Source organism: Pungitius pungitius, chromosome 8 (genome assembly GCF_949316345.1).
Source record: "Pungitius pungitius chromosome 8, fPunPun2.1, whole genome shotgun sequence".
Taxonomy (NCBI): Eukaryota; Metazoa; Chordata; class Actinopteri; order Perciformes; family Gasterosteidae; genus Pungitius; species Pungitius pungitius.
This window is the reverse complement of record NC_084907.1, coordinates 13,598,865-13,613,103: the sequence shown is the minus strand read 5'-3', so window position 1 is coordinate 13,613,103 and position 14,239 is coordinate 13,598,865. Positions and strand designations below refer to the sequence as shown.

Genomic DNA, 14,239 nt, shown 5'->3' with positions numbered 1-14,239 from the left:
AAGGTGGGTTTCTCAGTGAGGTGGTGTGTGTGCGCCATGGTAGGTAACCACTCAAATTAAGATTTTAAACGGCTTTAACCACCCTTTGAACTCGGCGTTCGATTCCCATTATCTGTATTTCTGTATACACCCTGCTCCCTTGACAAGTCTGCTCCTGCTTTAACCTGGATTGTTCTTCCTTCCAGGAATTCCTTAATCCAGTTCAGAAAATTTCCTCTAATTTCCACATTATATAATGTAATCATTAATCCCTCCATAACATGTCATATGCTTTTTCTACATCGAAAAATACTGCTACTGTTTTCTCTTTATTTACTTGTGCTTTTCTTATATTATCTTCTAAACACAGTATTGCATCCATAGTATTTCTACCTTTTCTAAACCCACTTTGACATTCAGCCATCATACCCCTTTTTCCATTATATACATTAGCCTCTCATTTATCCTTTCCATTAATTTACAACTATGAGAAGTCAGGGCAATAGGCCTATAGCTTGTTGGTTTACTAACGTCCTTCCCAGGTTTCCTTATCGGAACAATAATTGCCTCCTTCCAGCTCTTTGGTAATTTACCTTTCTCCCACACTTTGTTATATAGCATCAACAATTTTTCTTTCCCCTTTTCACTTAACCGTTTCAACATTACATTACACGTCATTTGGCTGACGCTTTTATCCAAAGCGACTTACAATAAGTGCATTTCCACATAGAGATACAAACTCAGAAGAACAAGTGACAAGAAAGTACAATTTTCCTCAAATAAGCAGTTTCAAAACATGTTATAGAAAAGTGCCATTATAAGTACAACTTAAGTGCTATAACAAATGTCATCTTTTCCTGGTGCCGTCTTCCCAGCTTTGGCCATTGCCCTATTTAGTTCTCCCATATCAAATACTACATTTAGCTCATCCTCTACTTTTCCCATCTCTGCAAGTGCCTCTACATTTCAGATTTAGTTTTTGCCATATTACTAGATACCATTGTTAGATCCAGTGCAGATTCCTTCCCAGTCTTAACCTCTATCCTCGTTTTACTTCCATCATTTAAACACACTAAGATTTTCTCATCCATTAGTTCTTCGATTACTTGTCCATTACCATCCATTTTCTCACTACCCCACAATGTATTATGTGCATTGAATTTCCCACACCATCCCCCCACACTGTGGCTGCTTAGCTCTCGTTTATGCTGCTAATTGGCGCAACCGTCTGCAGCTGAGGCTTCCTGTCAGAGGGGGGAAATTGTGTACACCTGTTGTGGAGCTATCCCTCTCTGTGTAGCTGTTACCTTTTGTCTTCCTCTGATGGTGCTCTCCGTGGTGCTGCAGGTGCTTGTGTTGCGTTGTGAGGGGCCATGTTTCCTTCTGGCTGCCACAAACTACCGTATGCCTTCTTTATACCTTGAATGTGTTGCTGTTGTTACACTGAGCTACAATATAACAGAAAATATGTTTTTTAAGTAAACTGACAATTCTCATAAATTAGTAAAATTGTTGTTTTAAGACAGTTATTTTGATCGGTAAGGGTTACTTGAGCCCTTGTGATGATTTTGTGTGATGATTTTTTCTGTGGCTTCCAGCCTTGACCTAAAACATACTGAATCCTCCCATGTCACAACAACTGCATTTTTTCTTGTTTATGTAATGTCTCTAGAAATAAATCTTGCGATGTTAGGCAGATCGTAGTTGTTTGGGACCCTTTTGCTTTGCTACAAAATAACTTTTCATTACTCACTAACTACTTGAGATAAGTAATAAGAAAGACGGTACCTGAACAACAATTTATCAAGTTTCTTAAGGCATTATTTTGTTAAATGTACAAGGAGTGCATGTTTCAAAAATTCTGCCCTTTTGGAAAAATTCAGGAATCAGGAAACATTTATTGCCATAATAGGTCAGACATACAAGGAATTTGACTTGGCGGTTAGTGCATGAAAGCAGACAGTGCGACAATGGACAACAGACAACATAATAAGATACAAATATAATATAATGCTATGGGTTAGTAATTTAACGCTATGGGTAAGTTAAGTTAAAATAGAAATACAAATAAAGTGCACCAGCCAACAGAAAGTGACAAGTAAAAGTGACAAAGTGTATGAGGCTGGAAGTGAGGAATTATAAGATACTTTCCTGTTTCATGCTAAACTAAAGGGGCTAGACAAGGTATCTTAGAAGGTTCTGTGAGGACAGGGGAATCCTATATGGTCCTATAATATCATGAACTGCAGTGTCCTCTTGTGGACATGATGTGAGTTTGCTATGAACATAACATGATAAATACTTTGTTTAAATATAATTTTCTTATTACTGGTATGTTTTCACACCCACCACATCACAAATAGCAATATCTTAAAAAATGTGCCCAAAAAGGTATTCAGAAGATGTCAAATAAATATAAAAAATGTACAAAATATTTTTAAATACTTTTTTGTATGCCACATTGGTGTATTTATGTTTAATTATGTAGTTATTCAGTGGTCAACCATTAAAAAACACCTCACATTTTCATAGTATGAGACAAAACCTAATTTTTGAGTATATTTCAATTGTTTTCTTATCCTGAACCACAGCTTGGAATTTCAAAGGTTTCTCTTTGAGTTCTTATATGATCGGCCTGTTGGCTCCCAAGGTTGTGGAGGGCAAGACAACTCCTGTCACACGCTAAACATTCATAATACAATATAACATGCATAATCACTTAATGACTTAGTGAGTAGGAATTATATACAGTATCTGAAGGGACAGACCTCTTAAGGCATGATGATGTGAATGTTGATGTTAGTGTTACAAGTAATGTGTAACGTTACAAAGAACCAAGCGGCTTGTGCTCCTGGTACATGTGTACCTAAACCAGAATGACTGTGTGTAACCATCGTGGGCCTAAAGAGCAACACGTTTTACCAAAAGGAGGAGCCACACTGCTCCACCATTTAAATGTCTGCGCATGCGCAGCAGTGTACAATCGGGACTTAAATCTATTACACAACTGTCTTTTCTTCATTCTGCCTGCATCTCCTCGCCGGTCTGTGGTAACATTACACGCTCCTCGCTTTTGATTCTTCAATCAAACGCACGAAGGAAATGAGTGGGGATCAGGTAATATATCTGTGGCCACGTACGGTGATAATGTATTGCTACCGTTTTATTCGCTTGGTTTGACAAGATAACTTAGCTAATAGTAGATAGTGGCTGCTAGCGCGCGTTAGCCGAGTGTGTTTGTAACGTGACACCAACTCATTTTGTTGTTAAAAGCTTTTTGACACGTTTCACAATGTTCGCCTTTGTGGCGTGACGAAGGGGGACTGTTTAGTTAGCATTCAGGTTTGAGTAGCTGCTCAATAACTCCAGGGCAACGTGGGGTAACGCCACATTTATTTCGGCGTTAGCCGTAGCCAACGTTAGCCGTAGCGGCTCCAGTGTCAGGCGCAGAACCACATTAGCAGCCAGCGTACCTAGCCAGCCTAGTTAGCATGCTAGCTAACAAACTCCCTTAGCTTTCCAGCAAGTTCAAAGTTAGTTAGCCGGCTAGTTAGCCACTACGATATTTAACATCAATCTGTTTCGGATTTTTCAGATCGACTGTGGCCCTCGTTTCAATGGTAAGTGTAACATGAAGCCAGCCGGCCATAAGGGTGTTTTTCCTCAAATTCTGAGCTGTCTTTACTGCTCAACTGTAACGTTGGGCTAGTTTTCAGTAGAGGACAGAAATGGCGTCCAGAGACTAAGTCCTCTGCCTCACTCTCAAGCACCTATTGTTCAAAAGGGAGGTCCAATAAAAGCCTTTTTGATACATATTGTCCCGATTTAAATGTATATTGGCGCACACCTAGAGGTGTTTTATCAGTTAGTCGTATTAGAATAATTTTATGGTTGGCTTTTAATACCATATTTCACACCTGAAAGTGAGGGTTTGGGGGTTGAGGACTTAGTCTCTGCGCCATTTTCTTTTTCAGTGTAGCGGCCTGACTGCTGCAAGCTGAACCCTGGCTGTGCAAGAGCAATGCGAAGGCATGGAGCTAAATTGAGCTCTCATGTAGTGACAAAGAATTCTTGTTTTATAATGGATGATGTTTAAAGCTTTTATACGCATTAAGTTATTTGTATTATAGCTACTGGGAATGCACATTTCTACATGGTAGGAGAGAATGAACGTCATGTCAGCAAAGTCGTCACCACACACGTTCTGAAGACTTATTTGTTTATTTGAGCATACTCTGTTGTAAATAATGATGAAATTATTTTTCTGGAAATATTTCCTGTTATTATTATTTTTCTGTAATGGGTCAGGGCGACTCACCCACATCCATACCAAGAAAACTGAGTTGCTTTTATTAAAAACTCACTTAAGCAGGACTAACTTGATCTAAGTTACTTATTACTTGCTTATATGCATCTGTGATTGGTTTATTTACACAGCAGTTAGCAGTCCACCTAGTTGGATTTCATACATCAGCGTTAGGGTGACTGAGACCATAGCTTCACGTGCAGTCGCCACAATGATATTCTTTCCAGCCAAAATAGACTTTTTAACAATCAATTGTGGCTGTTTAAAGAGTCTTTACTCTCAATAAGGATGAACATTTCTAGCGCTTTCAACCATTTCATTAACAGAGTGTTAACGGTGCAAAGCTCCTATTTATTGAAGTTGTGTCGGTGATTTGCTTTATTTCTGAGAGATGGCACAAATCAACTCTGCCACGTTCAAATAGTGGAGAAAACCAAGTCAGCTCGTTTCACAATGGTACAATCAGGTTTACAAATTAAGGGGGGGGGGGTGAAAGAGGACATTCTGCACGACATGTTTTAACTGGTCTGGTTCATATTGTCTTGTAAACAATGAGGCTGTAATGGGCTGTAGGTGGTGCTGTGCTACTGTGAAATAGAATTTTCATCTACTTTGCATGACTTTGGTGATGGATGTTAAGACCTTCTGTTTTGACCAAAACTACATATATTCACACAACAATCATTTCCTTCCTTCAGTCAATTGTTTGCTTGTTTGTCAATAGCTTTCATTGTGACACAGTTTTCCTTTTCAGACGCTCACAAGCATAAAGACAAGTATAAAGAGAAGGAACACAAACATAAGGACCACAAAAAGGATAAGGAACGGGAGAAATTAAAGCATGGCAACAGGTGAGTGTGTGTCCCCAATGCATACCACTTGATAATGGCATTTTTTCTTTGTCCTGAACATTGAAAGGTTAAACCACTGCAATAAGTTTTTTTATTTATTTTCTTAACTCAAGCGATCACAAGGACCTCTCTGACAAAAAACATAAAGACAAGGAAAAGATGAAGCACAAAGATGGCAGCGCAGACAAATACAAGGACAAGCACAAGGAGAAGAAGGTGAATTACCATGCACTTAATTCATGGAGGAATGCACATGTAGTCGTGCATGTAATGTTAAGATTTTAGGGTTCATCATGAATCATTCTGCAATACTAGCCTTCGTCACATAATCCACATGTACCGTGCAGCTGGCTATGCTGCTATTTATTTATTTTCTCCATGCAATGGATTCTAGCTGTATATTCTATTGTAGCTAAAGGGTTTAGATGCTCTGTCTTCTTCGCCTGATTTTGGCCAGAAATATCAACCTGTTAATTGGAGTGGGCGTTTTTAAAGGTCTGGCCTTGAGCTTCTACCAGACGGAACCCACCAGTTGTATCTTACGCAGAAAGTACTAAAAAGTTAGGAGTAAATATGTATTATTCAACCATTAAAATATGTAATTACAACTGTACTGTTGGACTATGCTGAAAAAATACCATTTTACACACTACACAATTTCTGTTAACAATTTCGTAAATATTACAGATTAAGTCCCTTGATGGTAGAGTCAAAAACGAGAACGGCTTTGCCAGGTATGTTTGTACATTTTATCAACATCCTACAATTAATCTACCCAATTTAATCTACTATTAATCACCACATGATTACTATTAATCATGTGTTTCTATATTTTGTGATTTTATTTTTTAATGTGTTTTCTTTGGTTTTGCAGCCCCCCACAAGTAAAGTCTGAGCCTCAGGAGGATTTTTTCTCCTCTCCTAAAATTGAGAAGTCTCTAAAAAGAGAACGGGACAATGATAACGAGTGAGTCATAAAAATAGACCGTTGCAATTATAAATCCTGTACGCCCCCTTTCTGTTTCACTGGGTTAGTACATTTTGTGAAGTTGTCTAGGACAAACCTATAACAAGTTATTTTTCAGCTTGGATTTCAAGCCCAAAAAAGTAAAGATTGAAAATGACAAGAAGGTCAAGAAAAGGAAACCGAATGAGGAGGTAAGCGAATGCCAACTTGGGTTGACCAGCCTCTCAACTCGTAGAAAGCACAAAATGAGGGAAAACCTGAATAATTGCAAAAGATTTAGTCTTATGTTTTTTTTTGGCTGATGCTGCAAGTAACTTTGTTCCAACATGCAAGCAAAATAACTTTTGCTTCTTTTTTTAGGATAATAAGCTCAATAAGACAAAAAATAAAAGGGCTATCACTGATGGAAAAAAGAAAGCAAAGAAGGAGCCAGAGGAGAAGTGGAAATGGTGAGTTTTTCATCCTATAAATGTGGTGGGGCGGCAGGTGTAGATGTATTTCTCTTGTTTGAAGTCTTTTTTTCTTTTCTTTTTTTCTTTGAATCCCTTATTGAATTATTTGGTATATTCCAGGTGGGAGGAAGAGCGCTACACAGATGGTGTCAAATGGAAGTTTCTTGAACACAAAGGTCCTGTTTTTGCACCACCGTACGAGCCTCTCCCTAGCCATGTCAAATTTTTCTATGATGGTAAGATTGTCAGTCAAACATGCGGTTGAACCATGCAGTACTGTGTCTGAGGGGCACAAAATATACTTTCTTTTCACATTTTAGGTAAGCCCATGAAGCTCAGCCCGGAGGCAGAGGAGGTGGCCACGTTTTTTGCCAAAATGCTGGACCACGAATACACCACAAAAGATGTCTTCCGCAAAAACTTCTTTAAAGATTGGAGGAAGGTAGGAAGAAAAGGGACTTTTAGATAAATTACACTAGTTTTGGAAATTGAGCAGTCTTGTGAAGTTTCAATTATTTGTTTGTTTTGCGGATGCAGGAAATGAATGCAGAGGAAAAGTCTAAGTTGACAGACCTGAAGAAGTGTGACTTTAATGAGATGAGCGACTACTTCAAGGCACAGTCCGAAGCCAGGAAGGCCATGTCAAAGGAAGAGAAACTGGTAAAGCATTGCATCAAACACCAATACAGTGGCTCAACAGTTATACTGCCCACAATATTGTGGGACTTTTTTGTTCAATTCTTTGTTAGCCAACAGCATTCTTTTTGTATGAGTCAATCCTGCTCCCAAACATCTTTGAGGCTCTGAAGTCCAAAAGGTAGACCTGTTTGAAATGCTAACCATGCAACATTTATTAACATTTATTTTTTGGCACTGTTCAAGTAAAGATGGCTTATTAAAATGCACTCCTTAGAATAATTCCCATGCCTCATACACAATTTCATATTTAGAATCAAGGGTATTGATCGTTATCGCCGATAAGAAGGCTCTAATGTGTTTGTTTCCTTCTCTCTTGTAGAAAATAAAGGAGGAGAATGAGCGGCTCTTACAGTTGTACGGCTTCTGCGTCATGGACAACCACCGGGAACGTATTGCTAACTTTCGCATTGAGCCCCCAGGCCTGTTCCGTGGCCGCGGAGACCACCCCAAGATGGGCATGCTCAAACGTCGCATCAGGCCTAAAGACATAATCGTCAACTGCAGCAGGTCTGTTTCTTTTTCCCCCTCCCCCTCCCTCCCATTTCTGATGCTAGTGAATGTATGTCAGGGTTCGTATGATCATGGAAAACTTGAAAAAGTCTGATTTTTAAAAGTCATTGAAATTTATGTTCATGTGGTTCATTTTAAGATACCTTTTTCTTTTTTTTGGTTTTAAAGAGACACTCTTCCATACTTGCAGTGCAAATAATTGGCACCGTTGTGGGAACGCACCTTAACTGAAAAGTTTGGTGGCCATTAAAACAGTAGTTTAGGAATCATCCACCGGATGCCCCGGGATGAGCAGAATGTAATGTGGAGGCAAAACATTAGATATTTCAAACATGGAAGAGTGGCATTACCGAGCCTTGCTAAAGGAAGTAGACCTCATGCTAGCGAAGGTACTACAGGAACCCCCATCCGAGGGTGACTGCTAGCGAAGCTACACGCTCATTAGCGATGTTTGCAAGCTTGTTATGACCTGCTTGGACATTGATGCTAGTGCTCGTGTCGGCTTCTTTATGTTATTGTATTCGCTACAGAGCTGCAAACTTTTCACAAAACCTTGTGAAATTTTGTCAGGGGTAAACGCTACAGCCGATGGGGGGGTGCATGTACGCTACGTGCAGTGAATTGTTACAGATGTGCCAATTACTGTCGGCAAGGTTGACTATGAACCAGTGTGGATTTTTAATAAATATTTTTGCGTAAGAAATTGGATGTGCGGCGTGAGTGCGTGTGAAAACGTAAAGGCGCGTGTCACATGGGGAAACCGTGAGTTGGCAGCCTTGTAGCTGTTGGCTAGCTTGACCTCGTGAATGCAAGACAGCAAATAAGTTACTGAATAGTCAGCAGAAATATAAACGTGCAAAATAACCTACAATTTCACTCATGTGGGCCTATATGATCATGATGTCAGAATGCACACAAATTGTACCAAATAATACACACTTGATGTAATTGTCATTGTTTTTTAATAACTGAGAAATTTACCTTTATGTGTGCATCTGTAATGGACCCAACCCACATGGCTTTAGGTTGTTTTTTTTTCACCTCAAACGCACATCTGTAAAATGATGTTATTCATACTTATTGTAATAACTAGTCAGATACAGACAATATGCCCACATAGTCGTGTATAATCAATGCTATGATTTTACCATGTAATCTTCATTAATATCTTTATTTATGTATTGCCATCATAGATATTCCAGTATCGTATTTGGTAGCGAGTATTTAGTATTTACTTCTAGTATCAAAGTCATAATTTTAGTATCGTGACAACCATAGTTCAGGCACTCTTTGGGCACCGTGTGTTTTAAAAGTTTAGCACTGGTACCAACAATACTCATCCATAGTGGATAATTGTAGACTTGGAGCCTAATTGAATGGTAGGAGAATCTATGCTCAGGAATTCTCATTGTTCACTTTTTCATGTATACGCTGAGATTTCACAACATTTTTGGTCATGAAAATCCATTGGACAAAATGTGTATGAACCCTGTGTTTGAAGTGGGATCACAATGACATGTTCCTAATGTGTGCCTCACAGGGACTCTAAGCACCCAGAGCCTCCTCCAGGCACTAAGTGGAAAGAGGTTCGTCATGACAACAAGGTCACTTGGCTGGTGTCATGGACAGAGAACATTCAGGGCTCAATCAAATACATCATGCTGAACCCCAGTTCAAGGATCAAGGTGGGCATTTAATTACTACATTCTAGAAAATGCATTCTGGAACTTGTTTAATGTTTTATTGACCCATATCAAGGCTGTGTACAATTTGTTAACAACTTTTACTCCACTGTATACATTGAGGGCCAGCCATGTCACATGATGTGCTGTACTGTGCCTAAAGCTAATTTGACTTCATAAGGCTGCATGTTGACACTGAAGCAGCCCCATCTAATTAATTACTAATTTGTTTGGCTGCAGGGAGAGAAAGATTGGCAGAAGTATGAAACCGCTCGCAGACTGAAGAAATGTGTGGACCGTATTAGGACCCAATACCGCGAGGACTGGAAGTCTAAGGAGATGAGGATCAGACAAAGGGCTGTGGCACTCTACTTTATTGACAAGGTGAGGCGCATTTTTTAAATGAAGGCTTTAGCCGGTGCTTAAACGCTAGCCACAGTGATGTCAGTGTCAGCTGGCCCTAATCCATCCGTCCTGATGTGCTCTAGCTGGCTCTTAGAGCGGGTAATGAGAAGGAGGAAGGAGAGACCGCCGACACAGTGGGCTGCTGCTCGCTGAGAGTTGAACACATCAAACTCTATCCAGAGAACGACGGTCAAGAGTTTGTGGTGGAGTTTGACTTCCTCGGTAAAGACTCCATTCGCTATTACAACAAAGTCCCTGTGGAGAAAAGGGTAAGAACTGCATCAGTTTTATTATTGTAGGAGAGTACCAGCTTTAGTTGTGTGTTTACATGTGTTCTGATTTGTTCTAGGTATTTAAGAATCTTCAGTTGTTTATGGAGAACAAGGAGCCTGATGATGACCTGTTTGACCGCCTAAATGTAAGCAAAGCATATAACCAGAGTTAAATTGAGGTTTAAATGAGCTCCTGAGATTGGGAGCTTTTCAATTGCTTTTCTGTGACTTGTATTTTCCATTAAATCAATTTGTATGTTAATACTTTAGCTGGCATCTTTGCTACTGTAAGATGAACACAATCTCAGAAACATCTGCTGCAAAGGACAGCTTGTTTAATAAGTGCACCTTGAAGCCGTTCGGTATCGTCCCACTGGTAATCATGGTGCACAAATGTATAGAAATCACAACAAAAAAAACTCAGTCCAATTGAGAAACCCTGATTTACTGGTTGATGACCACTTGGCTGTATTGTGGTGAGTCAGGCCACATCACAAGAGGCCCAGGGTGTTTTGAAATTGCATTGTAGTTTAGGGCCTGAGTATTTCAGACATCCCTTTCATTGAATGATTGTTTCTCCCCCAGACTTCCGTTCTGAACAAGCACCTTCAGGAGCTGATGGACGGACTGACAGCCAAAGTCTTCCGTACTTACAACGCTTCAATCACCCTGCAACAACAGTTGAAGCAGCTCACAAGTGGTACGTCTTCACTTGCAGCACAAGGATCTGAAACCACATTTCTTTCCCCCTAATTTAATCCCAGCTAGAGATGCATAAAAAGTGTAAACACTCCATGCAGCTGTGTTGGTTGCTTGGAGTTAACAGGCCTTTCAGGTGTGCCTACTATAATGAATTGATCTGCTTACAGAAAACTCATTCTCTCTCACTTTCTAGCGGAAGAGAACGTTCCAGCCAAGATCTTGTCCTACAACAGGGCCAACCGGGCTGTGGCCATCCTGTGTAACCATCAGCGGGCTCCGCCAAAGACATTTGAAAAGTCTATGCAGAACCTGCAGGCTAAGGTTCACATGTGTTTTTAGTTTGGTAAACCTGCTCCTAGTTAAGTTATCATTTTGGTGAAAGGGGAGATTCACTAGTCATCTGTCTAATATCGCCATGTGCTAGGTCTTATAGCTTGTTGCACATTAAGAAACTAGGATGGAAACTTAACTATTTTCAAACATTTAGAAAATATGCCAATTGTTTGACTAGCTCAAACTGTTCACTTTCAAGCAAGCAGCAGGAGAAATGATCACCAGTCTTTAAAACTAATAAAAACTAATCCGTTCTTTTCCCCCTCTTAGATTGATGCTAAAAGGGATCAGCTCTCTGATGCAAAGAGAGAACTAAAGAGCTCAAAGGCTGATGCCAAAGTACGGAGAGATGAGAAAACCAAAAAGTAAGTATCCAAAGTTTTAACTACCAACAAATGTCCCTCTCAAGGTCTTCCTTCCTTTCTTATATTTATTAGCCTTATTTTTAACCAACCCTGCCTCATTAATAGGACCGTGGAGACCAGAAAGAAGGCGATTGAGAGGATAGAAGAGCAACTGATGAAGTTGGAGGTGCAGGCGACTGATCGCGAGGAGAACAAGCAGATTGCTCTCGGCACTTCCAAGCTCAACTATCTGGACCCTCGCATCTCTGTGGCTTGGTAAGATAATGGACTCATATTTCTCAAGGTTTTATCTTGTTGTGTTGCCTTCTCAACACGGTTGACTTTCCCTTTCTAAATTTTGTTGGCGCTGATAAATTATTGTGTAACACAATAATGCGCGCTGTACTTAAGGTGATCTGTTTTTGTGTTCTAGGTGTAAGAAGTGGGGCATTCCAGTGGAGAAGATCTACAACAAAACCCAGCGCGAGAAGTTTGCCTGGGCCATTGACATGGCAGATGATGACTTTGAGTTTTAAATCAGAGTTTGGTTTTAACTGATACACATTTCTTTTTCTGATACTTTGTTTTTAGCTTAATTGAATTTGCTCGGAGGCCAGACTTGATCAAGAATTTCAGACAGTTTGTGCAGGAAAACGGCATTGACATTGTATAACAAGGCCATAATGAAGTGGCAGGAGTGTATTGTGGGTGGTCTTAACCTCTGATCTGAGATCAGGCATCAAGGCTGAACTATATACCCACACATGAGGATCGAGGCACGGCCCCAGTTATTGGAAGCCATTTTTATCTTTTGTCTCCTCAGGGACAAAACTTGACATTGCCTGAACTTTGACCCTTGTGGTCCTATCGCTATGGTATTCAGCAAAACAAAATAGCTTTGTAACATTTTATTTTCACTGTTTACTTGCTCTGTATTTTAGCCCTCCCATGTATTATTAATGAATTCTATATTTTGATAGTCGAAGCTAAATCAAATGAGTTCCTTAACTACACCCACGCGCCTTTCGAGGAAATGGAAATCTGAGCTGGAGTTGTGTGCGTGTGTGTATGAGGGGCTCGGCCATGGAATTGATTGGATGAATATGTTAAACTGGACTATGTTGCGTTGTTAAGCATGAGGATGTTTTGGTGGACTAAATACTGCAACCATGTCAATATTTACTTAAGCAAGCAGAATGTGAATATTTTGTTTTACAGCCTCCATCAGGGACTTCTTTTACATTGTAAATGTGAACCAATCATTTGTCTTTTTCTTTTCTTTTCTTTTTTTTTTTTAAAGTCGCAAGCATCCTCTGAATCTCTCTTCATAGCCCTGTCTACATCTGATTAAACAATTGTTCCCAGAAAAGAAATAACTCGAATCTGTTACTTGAAGATAATCTTATGTATTTAAAGTCATTCAATGGAAAGTGTTTTCTTCCCAGAAAAGGTTGTGTGAGGGATATCAACTTTGCCAAAAAATTCACCAATCTGTTACACTTTGAGACAGGTTTTTTTAATGGTGTAAAGATAAAATAATGTGAATTTTATCGGTTCATTTTATTCCACTTTTATTATAGGAAAATTGTAAGTAGCTGTAAAGTTAACATCTTATTCCTGTTTATCTTGTCATAGCCTTTGATCATGTTCTTTGAGTTTTATGCTCATTGTAGGTTGGAAAATGAATAAAACCCTACAAGTACATTTGCTATGTGTTCATTCCCTTTTTGTTTTTATGGAGATTTGTCTTTTAACATTTTAGAAAATTTAATTTTAGAAAATTTAATTTCTGGAGGGATTTCCTCGGAGAAAAGCAAGAACTTTCTCTAGATTACCAGCATTATATGCAAAAGTCTGTTATAGATCTAATCCTTTACATTAAGCCCCTTTTAAAGATGAGATTACTTTTAAAAATGAGCTGTGGTGTGACTATGCTCATTATTCTGTGATTATAGGATTATATCCTGTAATGCAGCGCTCTGCACAAACTGTATTGTCAGCTGCTGGGCAGCAGGTGGGGATGTATGCGCTCCTCCAGGTCCTCCATGCCGTCACACTGAATCATTTGGAAAGTGTACGGATTAATTCATTCACTCTTGGTGCAAGGTGCTCAACAGCAATTAGACGTTATTTCTTGGTGAATATTCAGTTTATTTTGTAAAGATTCAGAAGTGTAGAAAGGATGACACAACAGTGCTTTATGATCAGACAATTTCATAAAAGTTTTTTTTTAAAGTGATCATAACACCGTAAGTCCAGATTCGATTTATTTCAAACCAAAATAAATTTGTAACATTCGACACAAGTGCATACACTGCTGGTAGGAGATCAACCTCCAATTTCACTTTGGATGGTATAGCACCGTTCTTAGCAATTAGCAGCTTGACAGGATTCATGTAGTGACGATTTATATAAACAAGAAAATTCAGAGGAGAGCAACGAGCTCCTCATTTGGCTCTCTAGCTAACTCAATATCTCACTCTGTCACTGTCTAGGGATCAAATTGAAAATTTTGCATTAAACATTTTGCCAGTAACAATATTTGATACGATTACAGCTTAAAGTTAAACATCTCCAAGTGAAAGCAGCACAAGATTGTTTTTTTTTCCTTAGATGTAGACAAACAGTGCACTGGCATGTTTTTTTTTCTTTTTCAGGACAGCACAGCTGAAAAGCAAGGTGATGGTCAGACAGGTCATATAAACACATGGACAGAGCTGAGTAAGGCAACGTTAGC

At 39.3% G+C, this 14,239-nt stretch overlaps 1 protein-coding gene across 1 annotated transcript; it reads left to right on the top strand.

The window, feature by feature from the left end:
- Positions 1–2,971: 2,971 nt before the first annotated feature.
- On the top strand, positions 2,972–12,820 carry top1a (DNA topoisomerase Ia). The gene is made up of 21 exons (XM_037447929.2): positions 2,972–3,096; positions 3,575–3,599; positions 5,040–5,136; positions 5,250–5,352; positions 5,824–5,870; positions 6,011–6,103; positions 6,222–6,294; positions 6,464–6,552; positions 6,676–6,791; positions 6,876–6,997; positions 7,093–7,215; positions 7,574–7,761; positions 9,305–9,449; positions 9,687–9,830; positions 9,935–10,120; positions 10,201–10,269; positions 10,709–10,823; positions 11,019–11,146; positions 11,429–11,523; positions 11,629–11,778; positions 11,936–12,820. Exons 1-21 carry the CDS (start codon positions 3,082–3,084, stop codon positions 12,036–12,038), a joined length of 2,226 nt encoding a protein of 741 aa, XP_037303826.2. The 5' UTR covers positions 2,972–3,081; the 3' UTR covers positions 12,039–12,820.
- The last annotated feature ends 1,419 nt before the right edge of the window (positions 12,821–14,239 follow it).

Coding starts and splice junctions, on each gene's coding strand:
- top1a (XM_037447929.2), top strand. Junction 6,553..6,675: donor CCAGAGGAGAAGTGGAAATG/GTGAGTTTTTCA, acceptor GGTATATTCCAG/GTGGGAGGAAGAGCGCTACA. Junction 7,762..9,304: donor ATAATCGTCAACTGCAGCAG/GTCTGTTTCTTT, acceptor TGTGCCTCACAG/GGACTCTAAGCACCCAGAGC.